Source organism: Coloeus monedula (genome assembly GCF_965178545.1).
Source record: "Coloeus monedula genome assembly, chromosome: 18".
NCBI lineage: Eukaryota > Metazoa > Chordata > Aves > Passeriformes > Corvidae > Coloeus > Coloeus monedula.
This window is the reverse complement of record NC_138798.1, coordinates 13,906,828-13,920,576: the sequence shown is the minus strand read 5'-3', so window position 1 is coordinate 13,920,576 and position 13,749 is coordinate 13,906,828. Positions and strand designations below refer to the sequence as shown.

Here is a 13,749-nt window from a genome sequence, read left to right as displayed (position 1 = left end):
CGTGGGGATCCTTCGGGATGTTCCAGCTCCCGGGGCAGAGCCAGGCAGAGGCAACACAGCACATGGAGAACTCCAGGCACCACCGTGGCTTCTCAGGGATCTAAAGCCCCATAATTATGTGTTCCCTGCCTTTGGAACACGTGGATATCAGATCCAGCTGCCCTTTTTGCTTTGGAGAGGTGACTCATCTGCTGCTCAGGCAAAATCCTCCTCGTTCCCATGCTCCCAACCTGCTGCCGTGCCTGCCTTATCCCCCCACTGTTACTGACTCTGCCCGGCTTCTCCTGTAGATCAGCACTCAAAGCTGGAACAGGACAGCTCTGGGGGACAGGCAATCATGGAATTATGGAATGGGTTGGGTTGGAAGGGACTTTTAAAGAGGATCCCGTTCCACACCCTGCCCATGGCAGGGACATCTTCCACTAGCCCAGCTTGCTCCAAGCCCTGTCCAACCTGGCCTTGGACACTTCCAGGGATCCAGGGGCAGCCACAAAAGCATGGGGAGATCAGGAAGGAGGATCACAGAAGGGGCTGTGCCCATTCCCTGTGTGGAGCAGCCACAGGAACTGCTCAGCAGCACTGGATTTGTTCCAGGTTACGGGAGGAGAGGACGTCCCTGCACCAAGGGATTCCCTAGGGATCACGGATTCCAGCCCTGTTCTGCGTTTCCCTTGCCAAAAGGGCACTGAGCCAAATCCTCTCCTGCTGGATCTCAGTACCGAGGACAAATGTGTCCTGCTGCCTCTCTCCAGGCGGAGCAACAGGTTTGGAAGCAGCAGGGGAGATGGATTGGAGCAGGATCTGATTTTGGAAAACGTCCCCTGGGAGCACCAGCTTCCATTTCAGACACAGCCACCTCATCTCCACCCACCCCACAGACACTTTTCCAGCTCCTGCCAACATCCCAAATCTGCCGAGGGGAGCCGTGCGTGCTGGACACCTGCCCCTGTACCTGTGCTGTGCTTCCCAGAGGTTGGAGAGCAGGATTTGCCTCTCCCAGACTCCAGCAAACCCTTTGGCAGGAATGTCCTGGATATTTCCAGTGGGATTGGTGCTCACCTGCAGCTTGGACCACTGGATCCTGCCCACGCACCGCGCCGCGTTTCTCCAGGCGTGCTTGGCCCCGTAGATCAGCTCCGTGTCCCGCAGCTGGTAGGTGTCAGTGGCCTCAATCTCCTTGGTCACCTCCTCCAGCCTCTCCATGTGGGCCTTGGAGCCGGATCTGTGCAGGTTGGGAGCAGAGGAGGTGGCGGGTCAGGTGGAGGGCAGGGAATGCTGCTGCTCTCCACCTGGAATTCCTGCACACACAGGGCTTGTGTGGATGGTTATCCCAGCTTTGGGATAACAGGGGAGCGAGGAGCCGGGGCAGAGGGCAGCGACTTGCACAGAGACACAACAAACACCAGGAGTGAGACCCCACTGAAGAAGCAGCTGCTCAAGGAGCACCAGAGTGTCCCCATGCTGTGACTCGCAGGTGTGGGAGACCAGATAATGGAATCATGGAATCATGGAATCATGGGACCATGGAATGACCTGGGTTGGAAAAGACCTTAAAGCTCATCCCATTCCACCCCCTGCCCTGGGCAGGGACACCTCCCACTGTCCCAGGCTGCTCCAAGCCCCAATGTCCAGCCTGGCCTTGGACACTGCCAGGGATCCAGGGGCAGCCACAGCTGCTCTGGGCACCCTGTGCCAGGGCCTGCCCACCCTCCCAGGGAACAATTCCTGCCCAATATCCCATCCAGCCCTGCCCTCTGGCACTGGGAAGCCATTCCCTGTGTCCTGTCCCTCCATGCCTTGTCCCAAGTCTCTCTCCATGTTTCTTGCCGATTCCTTCAGGCCCTGCAAGGCCACAATGAGGTCACCCCAAAGCTTCTCTTCTCCAGGTTGAACAACCCCAGCTCTCCCAGCCTTTCCTCCCAGCAGAGCTGCTCCATCCCTCTGATCATCCTGGTGCCTCCTCTGGACTCTCTCCCAGAGCTCCAGGTCCTCCCTGTGCTGGGCCCCAGGGCTGGAGGCAGCTCTGCAGGTGACACATGTGACATCTCGGCCCCCGCAGCAGCCTCAGGCCTCCAGCACCAGCACTCACCTCTTGATGGAGGAGTAGTACTGGTCAATGAAGTCCTTGGCCAGGAGCAGCACCTCCTCCTTGGTCCTGGTGTCCTCTGACTTGCGGACGTGGGGGCTGGGGGTCATCACGGAGCCCATGCAGATCTGCTCGGTGCACGCCGTGGCCTGAGGGGACAGGAGGGAACAGGAACGTTCTGGAGCCACCGAGGTGCTGGTGGCCACCTGAGCTGGGCTGGGGCAGCCAGCGATGGCCGACCCAGAGGGTGGGGGTGTCTGACACACAGGGACATTCCCAGCTGCCTGGGGGTGCTGTGGGATGACAGCCAGGCTGTGTGCAGTCACCTCTTGCCCCCCCAATCCGGACAATCAGAGAGATGGGAGTCACACCCCGGCTTGGCATGAAGTCAAATGCTTTCCCTTATTTATCCCAGACGGATTTCCCTCTCTCCCTGTTTATTGCACCAGAGGTTTGAAATTCCAACCCTCCTGGAGACAAGACTGAATTCCTCCACTTCTGCATTCCCGGGTAAACCCATCTCGGAGACGCCGCCATCCACTCAACGATGCTCAGGGAATTTTGGCCGGTCCTACCAGCTCTACTCACCATGGCAGTCTTGAGGTGCAGGGTGTCGTGGAGCACGGAGCCCGTCTCCCAGTTCTTGATTTTCACGAACCGGGGGCATTTGGAAGGGCTCCCATTGAGGGTGTTCTTGGTCGGGGACTGGCGCCCGGATGGCGGCGGCTGGAAAAGAGGGAACACCCGGCACGAGGTCAGAACACACCGGCAAAATCCAGGAAAAGGTCACAGCAACACAGGACCTGTGCTTGAATTCCGGGGCTGGCACAGCCAGGCGAGGTGCATTATCCCGGTATTTGGCATTATTTGGGATCCCACAACGGAGCAGTGGAATTAAGAAGTGGTGTCTGGTTATGGGACGGCCAAATCTGTGGCGAATGAGTTGAAATCAGAGGTGGAAGTGACTTGGGAGGATGTTGTGTTCAAGTTTTCCTTTGATACCAATGCTGGAAGACGTAGGAATGAGGGTGGATAAATTATCCCAGCGGGGGTGCTGCTGAATCACGAGTAGTTGGATTTGTCCCTGACTCTCTGCCTTGGGAGGGGCCCATCCAGCACTCCTGGAGTTCTGTGCCAGCACGGGGAGAGCCCCAGCCAGCACAGAGCTTGTGAGGAGAAGAACTGGTTACAGGTGCTTCTTTTTGCACATTTTCACAGATAAAATCGCAATTTTCTGCCGTGGCCCTTACTCACCCCAAGCATTCAAAGCTTAAGGAGCCACCGGTGCCTGCCAGGGGGGACAGGGAAGGCTGTGGTGCCTCTGGGAAGCAGAGATCTCTCTCCTAGGAATCAGATCTCACCCAGGGATGAAATTCCATCGCTGGCACCACGGCGCTGTCGCTGCAGCTCTCCAGGGGACACCTGAGAGCGTCCTGGCCAAACCTGCTTGTGCTTGGCACCTCTTCAAGGCTCTGCACAGACTGGATCTGCTGTCCCTCCCTACACGAATCCTGGGGCTGGTGTCCCTTTTGAATTAATCTGCGAGGTTTTCTTGAAGCTTCCTTGAAGCTGGCACTGCCTTCAGCAGCATCACTCTCCTTTTCGGGGTCCTGGGCTCACGTCACAGACTGGCAGCAGCAGCACAAATTCAGCCTGAAGGACCAGGCAAAGAACCAGCCCAGGGTAGGAGAAGCTCCTGGTTCAGCAGGGAGAGCAGCAGGAGCCACAGGGATGACAGAGCAGCTGAGGCTCCAGATCTGACTCGTTCCCACTTTCCCAGAGGATTGCTCTGCTTTTCCAAGCACGGGGAATGTCTGGCTGATTCCACAGCCTGGGCTGAGCAGACACCTCAGCATTGCCCTGCTGCCACTGCTGGCCAGACTTTTTGTTCAGTTCTTGTTTTTTACCATAATCTCCTGACATTTTTCCCCGGAAAACAGGGATTTCAGGCAGCCTGAGGCTCACAGTGTAATGCCACGCTCTGAAAACATATTCTGGGAGCAAGGGACAGAGGCTGCAGGGGAAGGCAGGGATTTACAGCCTGACCCCTCAGCAGGACCTTCCTTAGCCCTGGCAGTTCCCAAAAGCTGCTCCCTGCCCCTCAGGCTGTGCTGCCATGGAGCTCTGACATTCCTCATGTCACAAATCCCATGATTTTCCCAAGGAGCGTGTCCAAGTCCATGCCCTGAAGCCAAAAGAGCACAAACCACATCTCGGCCTCCGCTTTCCTCGCTGCAGAAACCAAATATAAAACCTCATTTAGAGCTCAAACCCAGCAGTAAATAAAAAGCCTCCTCAATGTAGTCCTGGAAAAACATTATTTTTAAGCTCATTTTTTTTCAGTTTTGAGCAATCTAACCTGACTGAAGGCAGTGGCAGTTCCTGGTCTTTTTTCCCCCTGCTTGTTTTACTCTTCCAAGAGAATTAAATCATTCTTTAGTCACCACCAGCATCCTGTGCTCCCTGACCCACCCTGAGGACCAAAGGGGACAATCTGCCACCTTCCCTGTGAGCCCGATTGCTCAGAGCAGCTCTCTGAGATGGGCAAAACGTGCTGAGAACAGCTCAGAGATGCAACCAGAACCAATCCTCACCCGCGGCTCCACCTGCCAGACAGAAACCAGGAACACCAGGCGGGAAGTGTTGATTGTGTCCAGCACTTTTTAATCGGAGTTCTGACCTCCTGACAGGGTGTGCTGCTAAAATACTTCTTGCTGGAGCAGGTATGGCCCAAAAACGTGCTGGGAATGCGGATGGAGCAGTGTCCCCATCCTCGGAGCAAGCGGGGAGACACTGCCTGCTGAACGTCTGCCTGCAGATGTTCTGCCTCAAACCCCCTCAAAGCTGCTCCCTTTCCCTTTTGTCTTCTCCCTGCAGGAGCTGGGCAAGCTGGAATCTTGGCATCACAGGGTCCTTAAGGTTGGGAAAGATCTCGAAGACGGTTGATTCCAACCTTGGAGTGAGCACCAAGCTGTCAGCCAGAGAGAGCACTGAGTGACATTCCTTGGACACTTCCAGGGATGAACGGGACCTCATTAAATCTGCTCCAGTGCCCGACAACCCTTGCTGGGAGAGGGCCACGGAGCAGAGGGATGCTGAATCCTGGGATGCCAGCCAGGCTGGAGCAGAGGTGTCAGGTCTGACAACCCCATCCCGGAGCAGCTGTGGAGAGAGAGAACCCAGAGGAGGCTGGGAAGGAGCTCTGTGTGTGAGTCTCTGTGTGTGTGTGTGCGCGCCTTCCCTGCACGCCGAAGCCGAAGCCAAATATTCCCCGTCGCTGTGCCAGGGAGGCTGTGCGAGATCCTTTCATGTTTTAATTAGGCAGCTGCGATATCCGTGACTCAGGAGCGGGACAAACCGGGCGACAACTGCGGCAGCCGGGGCGCACACGCGTTATGCAAACAGCATCTACCGGGAGCGGAGCGCCGGCGCTTTGCGGCTCCGGAGCTCTCTGCTCCTGCAGGGGAACGCGCCCCACGGCCCTGGGGGCTCCGTGGGGACGGAACGGCAGCGGACACCTCCCGCTCGGGGCTCTACAGGTCCTCACCCTGCCTTCCACCCGCTCGGCTGAGCCGCATCGGCTGCGGGAGGGCAGCGGCAGCGGCAGCAGCCGGGTCGTGGATTTATTTCCATGCTGACATTTTCCTTCCAGGCTGCATCAACTGCTCTCGGCTGAGAGTGTGGCCTTTAGACAGCTGCAAATCACCCTCGCAAGCTGCTCCGAGTCGCTTCCCCCGAGAGCTACGCGGGCGCAAAGCTCCCGGTTGCCCTCGAGCTGCTCACAAATCAGTCCCCGAGGACTCAAGCAGGACCTGGTGCAGCCGCGGCATCTTCAGGTTTAGGGCCAGGGGGATCGGGTTCCTGGGAAAGCAGCGAAAAACGCGGTGTGGCTTCGTAAAAAACAACAGAGGGATGGGGATCGATGCCTAGCGGGGCTTTCAGCACCTCATTACGAGCCTCAGTGAGCATTCAGCACCTGGCCAAGTGAATCCACCCAATCCTGCTCTAAAAAAGCAAGGAAAATTCCCACTTGGCTTGACTTTCCCCCGTGTTAATAGTATTTATTGCTGCTTGAAAGAAGTTCAGCAGCCTTGACTGCACACAGCCCCGGGGAACGGCTGGGGGAAAAGCCACGCCGCTTCCAGAAGAGCAGGCGTAAGGATTCGGGGATAAAAAGGATAAAAAGAAAGCTGCGCATCCAGTGGGAAAAAAAAAAATAATAAAGAGTTTAATAGCAGCTTAAGACTGGCGGTTTTGGCAGCCCCAACACAGAGAGAAATTAAGCTCTGCACACAGAAGGTTATAAAGTGCTTATGGCAGCAGACACGGACACGCACGGGGCTTAGCGAAGGAGGCAGGGAGACGGAGCCTTTCCAGAGCGGGGGCAAAGGGGGAGGAGCCCTGACCTGTCCCTGGGCTCGGGATTCCTGCCACACCGCATTATCCATGTGCTGGGACGTGGGGCTGCCCAGGGACATCCCTCCAGTGGCTGCTGCGGCCCGGGGGTGCTGCCACTCGTGTGGGGTGATGCCCACCCTGAGGCTGGCTGTGCTGCTGGGACACCTGAGGGCCACGGTCCTGAGTTGAGGGCGGGGTGGAAATGGATCCCAGCTGCACCTCAGCACTCAGCCAGGCTGGTCAGAGCCCTGCAGCGTGGGCAGGAGCATCCCAGTGTCCTGAGTGGGCATCAGCACCAGCTCAGAGGGTCTCGTGTCCACCCCCCCATGGGTGTCTGACACTGGGAGGCTGCAAAAGTGCATGGGAACATCATTCCATGCAGGATTCCAAGAAAAATGCATCCAGCTCTGGGTCCCGGCACAGGAAGCACCTGGAGCTGCTGGAGGAATCCAGAGGAGCTGCTCCAAGGGCTGGAGCCCCTCTGCTCTGGAGCCAGGCTGGGAGAGCTGGGGGTGCTCACCTGGAGAGGAGAAGGCTCCAGGGAGAGCTCAGAGCCCCTTGCAGGGCCTAAAGGGGCTCCAGCAGAGCTGGAGAGGGACTGGGGACAAGGCATGGAGGGACAGGACACAGGGAATGGCTTCCCAGTGCCAGAGGGCAGGGCTGGATGGGATATTGGGAAGGAATTGTTCCCTGGGAGGGTGGGGAGGGGCTGGGCTGGAATTCCCAGAGCAGCTGTGGCTGTCCCTGGATCCCTGGCAGTGCCCAAGGCCAGGCTGGACATTGGGGCTTGGAGCAGCCTGGGACAGTGGGAGGTGTCCCTGCCCATGGCAGGGGGTGGGATGGGATGATCCCAGTCCATTCCCCGTGTCCTGCCCTGGATAATCCCATCAGGGAGACCCTTTTGCCCGAGCACTGGCAGAGCTCACGCACGTCATGTTTTCCCCGAGGTGATCTCGGTGGCCTGGCAGGGTCTGCCTGACGTCTCTGGCTGTGCTACAGACGTGGAGTTAATCTCCCTTTGGCAAGGGAGCCTGAGAATTGATGGCCATGGAGTGTGAGGAGATGAAAAGGCTCCGTGGAACGCGTTCTCTGAAGTGCTCTATTCAATTACCATCAGATGAATCCAAACGCCTTTCATGATGCAGCTTGGCCTGGTGCCACCAAAAGGGATCACATTCCCCAGGGAGGCTTCAGCGTCCTGGTCCCTGGCTGGGCTCCCATCCCACGTCAGCCCTTGGATGAAGAGCATCATTCTCCAGTGACCTCCATTCCCTGCCTGAACCGTGTGGGCTTCAGCTCCTGGCCCAAAGGGGATCTGGGATCTGTCACCTCCAGCTTTTGGGATCAACCACACGTTGTCCCCACAGGGTCTTTGTACTTTGAGAACCCACCGGGATGGGTCACACTCCCACAAACGCTGGGAATTTTGGTTTTCCCACCCAAAGCAGCCCCAGCCATGGCCTCTTACCTGCTCTGCTTCGGAGTAGGGGTTGTTCAGGACCACGGGGACGGTGCTCTTCCCCCACAGGTCCCCCAGGACACGCTCGTTCTCCATCCGTGCCGGCACAGCTTTCTGGGGGTTGTTCTCCCCTTCCCTGAAACTGAAGGGTTAAAAATCATTTGGGTCGCTGGGTGCTGGGACCACGGGCACAGGTCCTGCTCCCGCTGCTTCCCACAGGAGTGAAAACTTGGCCACTGCCCCGCGGGAAGGAAGGAAAGGCTGAGCCCTGGCCAAGGCGATGAATCAGCGAGGTGAGGACAACCCAAACACAATGGAAGTTCCACCTCGGAGCAGCAGGAGAACCCTGTGCCCACGCTGGCTCCACAACAGAGCCTCTGCACCCCAAAACCCGAGCTGGAACCCCGGGAAAACAGGAGCTGGGGAAAGGAGGCTGGAAAAGCTCGTGGCAGAAGGAGCCTGCAGAGCAGCTCGGTGTTTATGAGCAGGGAAGAGGGGAAAAAAAAGCCCCAGAACAAACAGGAGGCTCCCAGGAGCTCTCTCTCCTCTCCCTGACCTTTCCAGATGCTGTGAGTGGAAGTGATTTCAGTCGAGCAAACGGATGGATTGCCCCTGGAATTGCTGGGGATGCGGGGAAGGCTGGGAACCAAGGGCATCCCACCCAGCGCCGGCTGCCCCGGCCCACGCGGTGCCACCGGAGTAACCCGGGTGTAACTCCGGTGTAACTCGGGTGTAACTCACTGCGCCATGCACGACTCGGGGTGTGGGAGAGGCTCTGAAACACCACCTGAGCAGCTGCTGCAAAACCTCTGCCATGTGAGCCCTCGCCAAGGAGAGAAAACAAGCGGGGCTTAGGGACGTGGCATTCAGGCGAGGCAGGAGGTGGCACCACAGAGGCCACGGAGGGAAGGGGCTCCCTGGGCCGGGCTGAGCAGGGGCACGGGATGCCAGGATGGGCACAGGCACTGAAGAAATGCCCTCTGGAATTGCTTTGCTCCTGCTGTCAGCCCTTAAAAGCCTTTCCAGATGCCCCTGGATTCCGTAATGAGGCTTCTCATTAATGGTGGCAGGGTTTGGACGTTCACCAAAGCGGGACGCTTGCACCCAGGGCATGAATCTTACCAGCAGGATGCTCCTGGTTCCATTTCAGGGAGACAAATAAATACAAATAAATTCAGTCTCACAGTCCTTGAAGCCCTTTGGCTTAAGGAAAAGACTTCATTTAAAGAGCGTCTCCCTGTGCTTTGAGTTTTCTGTCATTTTCTGCTTTTACAGAGCCATACTCAGCTGCCAAAATATTTCCCTGGGCTCTGGCCACCTTCCAAACACTGGAAAGTGGCCACCTTGGTGCAAGGGAGGAGGCACAGGTGCCCTGGGGCCGTTTTCCCTGGGATTTCTGTGCCGGTCCAGGTCAGGAAAGCTGCTCCTCGGTGACCTGGCTCCTGGGAGGATGTGAAAGGGTTTCAATCAGATAAAACACAAGAAACCCCACCCGCAGCACCTGAAAGGGTTTCAATCAGATAAAACACAAGAAACCCCACCCGCAGCACCACGGCCCAAGGCAGCAGATCCCAATCTCTGCTGCGGTGGTAGTGATCCACGGAGACCCCAGAATCCACACGGATCCCAAGGACTGCCAGGAGCCACGCAACCCCACTGCGCCCAATCCAAAGGGCAAACCCAGGCTCTCTTGCCCAGTCCCTCCATCCCAGTAATCCCCAGCAGCCAGGCGGAGGAGAATTAGCAGGATGAAAACGCAGCCGGTCTGGCTGTCCCCTCCGAGCGAGGCCCAGCTGTTAAATCTCCCGGAGAACTCTCATTTCCACGGCTGCACATCCCTGCCCTCCTGCCCTGATCCCCACCGTGCCGGCGGACGCGGGGCCAGGTCAGCACAGGGACACCGAGCGCACCAAGTCACCTCCAGCGGCTGACGAGCCCCAGCTGCTGCTCCTCACAAGGGACCCAAAATCCAGACAGAAGCGCTAAATCCATGAGGGAGAAATCCCTTGGCTCTCCCGGAACCTGGGGCTTAGCAGAGGGAAGTGGAGAACCACGAGGCCTCTCCAGGGGCACGGGCTTTGCCTCTGCGCGCACAGGAGAAGCTGGGGATCAGCCAGAGGTCCCACAGGCAGCTCCAGAAGGATGCTGGTGCCTGGCACGACCTGCTGCTCCCAGGGAGGTGTCTGCAGGGCCACTGCCAGCACGAGGGAAGCTGGGACCAGGATCCATCCATCAGCAGCAGCAGCTGGAGGGGCTGGAATGTGGGATCTCATTGTGTGCACAGCAGCAAAGCCGTAAATGTTGGCAGCTGGAGAAATCCCAGATGTTGAATTAAGTTGGGTGCTAATTTGGGTGAGTTGGGATTTACAAATTCTGCTGGAGCAGGGATTACTCCCCTTCCCTGGCCTTGAGCACCACCTGACAGCGAGGTGCCCCATCCCGAGGGACTGGGACATCCAGGTGGGAATTACCTGGATGCTCCATGTCCCCTCGCGTGTCTGCAGGTGTGGCAGGAGCGGGATTCCTGCTGCTGGTCCTGATGGATTTCCGGCTGCGTGAGCACGGCAGTGAGGGGCTGACCCTGCTGGGAAAGCTGAAAAAGCTCTGCTGGAAAAGCACAGCCAAGCGTGGCTGTGACAAAGCCATCAGAGTGACCTGGGGGCCCAGGGGGGTTCTGCTGCTGTGCCTGGCCAGGGGCTGCCCCGAGCCAGCGCAGACCTCCCCCGGATGAGGCTGCCCGGAAGGATCCGGCTCTGTCCTTTCGGAGAGAGGCAGGGAGAGAAAAGCCCATTGAGAGCAGCCAGAGCCTCACCCCAGCCCCAGCACAGATGGGGGAGTAAAAATAAAACCCATCAATTGCTTCATTTTACAAATATTTCCTGCCCCTTGCTTGTGAGGGCCTTGTTTGCGAGCTGGGACAGCGACAGGGTTTTTTGGGATGAGTTGTTTTCCTCTCCTGACGCGGCTGCTCCGAGCCCCCTGAGGCACAGGGTGACCTGGCACGTGTCACTCACACTCGAGGAGGCTGAGGGGACAGGCACCACGCCGTGTCCGAGCTCAGACCCTGGACAGGGTTTCCAAAAGGGTTTTGTCCACAGAAGAACCCAAAGAGCCATTCCGGTGGGCACTGGGGAGGGCACAGCTCCCTCGAGGGAGCCCCGGTTGGATCTGCCCTGGGAGCTTCCCAGGGAGAGAGGAACTGGCTCCTCTTCTTTGGAGAAATCCTGGCCAGGCTGGATGGGGCTTGGAGCACCCTGGGATAGTGGAAGGTGTCCCTGCCCACGGCAGGGGTGGAATGGGATGGGCTTTAAGGTCTTTTCCATCCCAAATCATTCCATGAGATTTTTAATATCCCCACTTCGATGTCTTTGAGGAACTGGAAGCAGCTCTGACAATGTGTCCTTGGAGGCCACCGAGTGGCTGAACCCTCCCAAAAGCCACATCCAGGATCCAGGTATCCCTCTCTGACCACTCCCAGATCCATTAAATCCTCTTAGCTAGATCTCTTGGATCCAGAGAGATCCAAACCCCAGTCTGAGGGGCTTTTTTTCTGTTCTGAAAGCCAAATTGGATGCTTTAAAAAGGAAAGAGGAATCCTGCCCTCCCCCTCCGGTGCCGGGCAGAGCCTGGGATGCTGCTCCCCTTGGAAAGAGCATCTGGCTGTTTGGAGAAATGAGAGGCACCACTGTTTTCTTTTGACTAATTTGATGATGTTGCAGTGCTCCGAGTGATGGAGCAGAAGGGAAGTTGCTGAGACAGCCCTTTCAGAAATTTCTCCAAAGCTTTTCCAAAAAGAAATTAAAGGGGAAAAAAAAAAAAAAAAAAAAATTTAAAAAAGAGCAAAAGGGAAGTTTATCAGTTTGTCACCCGGATCCTTTGGATTTCCTGGGCACAAGGATCTCTCTGATTTCCCAGGCAGGGAGCAGAGATAGGCCTGGCTGCTGCCATCCCAGCTGGGATGGGTGATAAGGATGGCAGTGCCCACACCTCCGGTGACGGTGACGCCGATAACATCACCCTGCGTTGTGCCCAGGGATGGGCTCATTCCTTCCCGGCCCTTCTCCTGAAAATCCTGAGCTTGGGGCTGCGTGGGAAGCTCGCACCTCAGGCGAGAAATTCCTTCTTCCTGCCTCATTCCCTGATTTTTCCTCGGGAATGGCTGCGCTTGCAGCGCTCCTCCTTCCAGTGCTTGGGGCCGGGATAAGCGGCTCTGGCCTCACCTTTTTTTGCCCCATGGGAAACCCCATTCCTCAGGGCGTGGCATCCTCAGAAGGGAAAATTCTCTTCCTGGGGCAGTTGGAAAACGCGCTGGAGGGTTAAGCTAGGTCTGGACACCAGCAGAGGGAGAGGGATGGGGCAGGAGAAGGGCGCAGGGGATGGAGCAGAGCTCGGGAAGGAAGCGGGAGTTTGGAAGAAGGAATACCTCCAAACGCTGGGATGCACTCCCTGGAGAGGCAGCAGGGACGGGGTGCCCAGGGTGGGAACTGCAGGGCGATCCAAGCAAGGGGAAATGGGAGAGGGGATGTGGGACAGCGCAGAAGGAGGAGGACAAAATCCTCGGGAAGAACCTGTGGAATGATCTGGAGAAGATCCTGTGGCCTCAGAAAGTCGGGACATGGCTGGGATGTGCCCAGTGCTGGGATCAGGGCCTAATGAGCCTCGGGGAGTCTGTGAAAAATGAGGCTGGAGAGTGCCTTTGAGGGGGCCCTGACAGATCCAGCCTGGGAACAGATCCAAGCATTCCCAAATCCCACCAGCACGGCTCAAAATTGCACCAGCATCGAGCTGTGACCGCCGCTCCTGTCCCTTCCCAAACATTCCCGAGGGGCTCCTGGCGGATTCCGGCCTCTCCGGAGGGAGAGCACAGCTCAGGTGTGCTGGGAGTCCCACTGGGATCTCCTGCGGGATCACCTGGGGCCGGGGGATCACACACAAGGAGAAGGGGCTGTCCCACCCCACGGGATGCAGGAGCAGCAGGGAGGGCTGAGCGGGTGAAGGGTGCTTTGGGCACTGGTCTGATGTATTTGGGGGGAATATGGGATTTATTTGGGGGGAATATGGGATATATTTGGGTGGAATATGGGATATATTTTGGGGAAATATGGGATATATTTGGGTGGAATATGGGACTTATTTGGGTGGATATGGGATATATTTGGGGGGAATATGGGATTTATTTTGTGGAAATATGGGATATATTTTGGGGAAATATGGGATATATTTGGGTGGAATATGGGATATATTTGGGGGGAATATGGGATATATTAAGGTGGAATACGTGGTTTGCAGGCACAAAATGCTTCTCTGGGTCAGAGTGACGGAGTCAGGGTGATGAGGAAGAAGCCTCGGCCGAGGGAGAAGGGGAAGGTTATTCCCTGCCAGAGCTCCCTGCATCCATTTCCAGAATGGCACAAACGTGCTAATCCCAGGGAACCTTTTCCTTCCCGAGGTTTAAAGTTTTGTGTCCAAGCACAGAAGAATGAAGAGAGATCAGAAATGCAAATGAAATGTTTTGAGCGACACAAAGAGATTTTGGCGGTGCCGAGGAAGGTGGGAGGGAGACAAATGATGGAGTTTGTTCCAAAGCAAGATGGAGCCTGAAACCTCGAAACCTTTCCTGAACTGAATTCCTGCTCCCAGCACTCTTCTCCTCTCGGGGCTGCTGTTTGGACTGAAACTGCCATGTTTCCATCATGCTGCTCATGTTATGGAAGAGGCCTGGGAAGGAAAATAAATCCTGGCAACTCGGTGGGGAGGGGGGGAGGAAGGAGGGAAGATGGGACCTGACAATCTCCCCAGAGCTCCG

General features: G+C 57.0%; 1 protein-coding gene across 2 annotated transcripts in view; it reads right to left on the bottom strand.

The window, feature by feature from the left end:
- Positions 1-13,749, bottom strand: part of NOS1 (nitric oxide synthase 1) — a gene marked incomplete at its 3' end in the record, with an annotated part of 63,612 nt that overhangs the window by 19,044 nt on the left and 30,819 nt on the right. For both annotated transcript variants that reach the window (XM_082293326.1, XM_082293327.1), the window contains exons 3-6: positions 7,953-8,085; positions 2,675-2,812; positions 2,090-2,235; positions 1,060-1,222 (exon numbers count right to left, since the gene is read on the bottom strand). In XM_082293326.1, the coding sequence (XP_082149452.1) occupies positions 1,060-1,222; positions 2,090-2,235; positions 2,675-2,812; positions 7,953-8,085 (580 nt within the window). The remainder of the gene's footprint in view (positions 1-1,059; positions 1,223-2,089; positions 2,236-2,674; positions 2,813-7,952; positions 8,086-13,749) is intronic.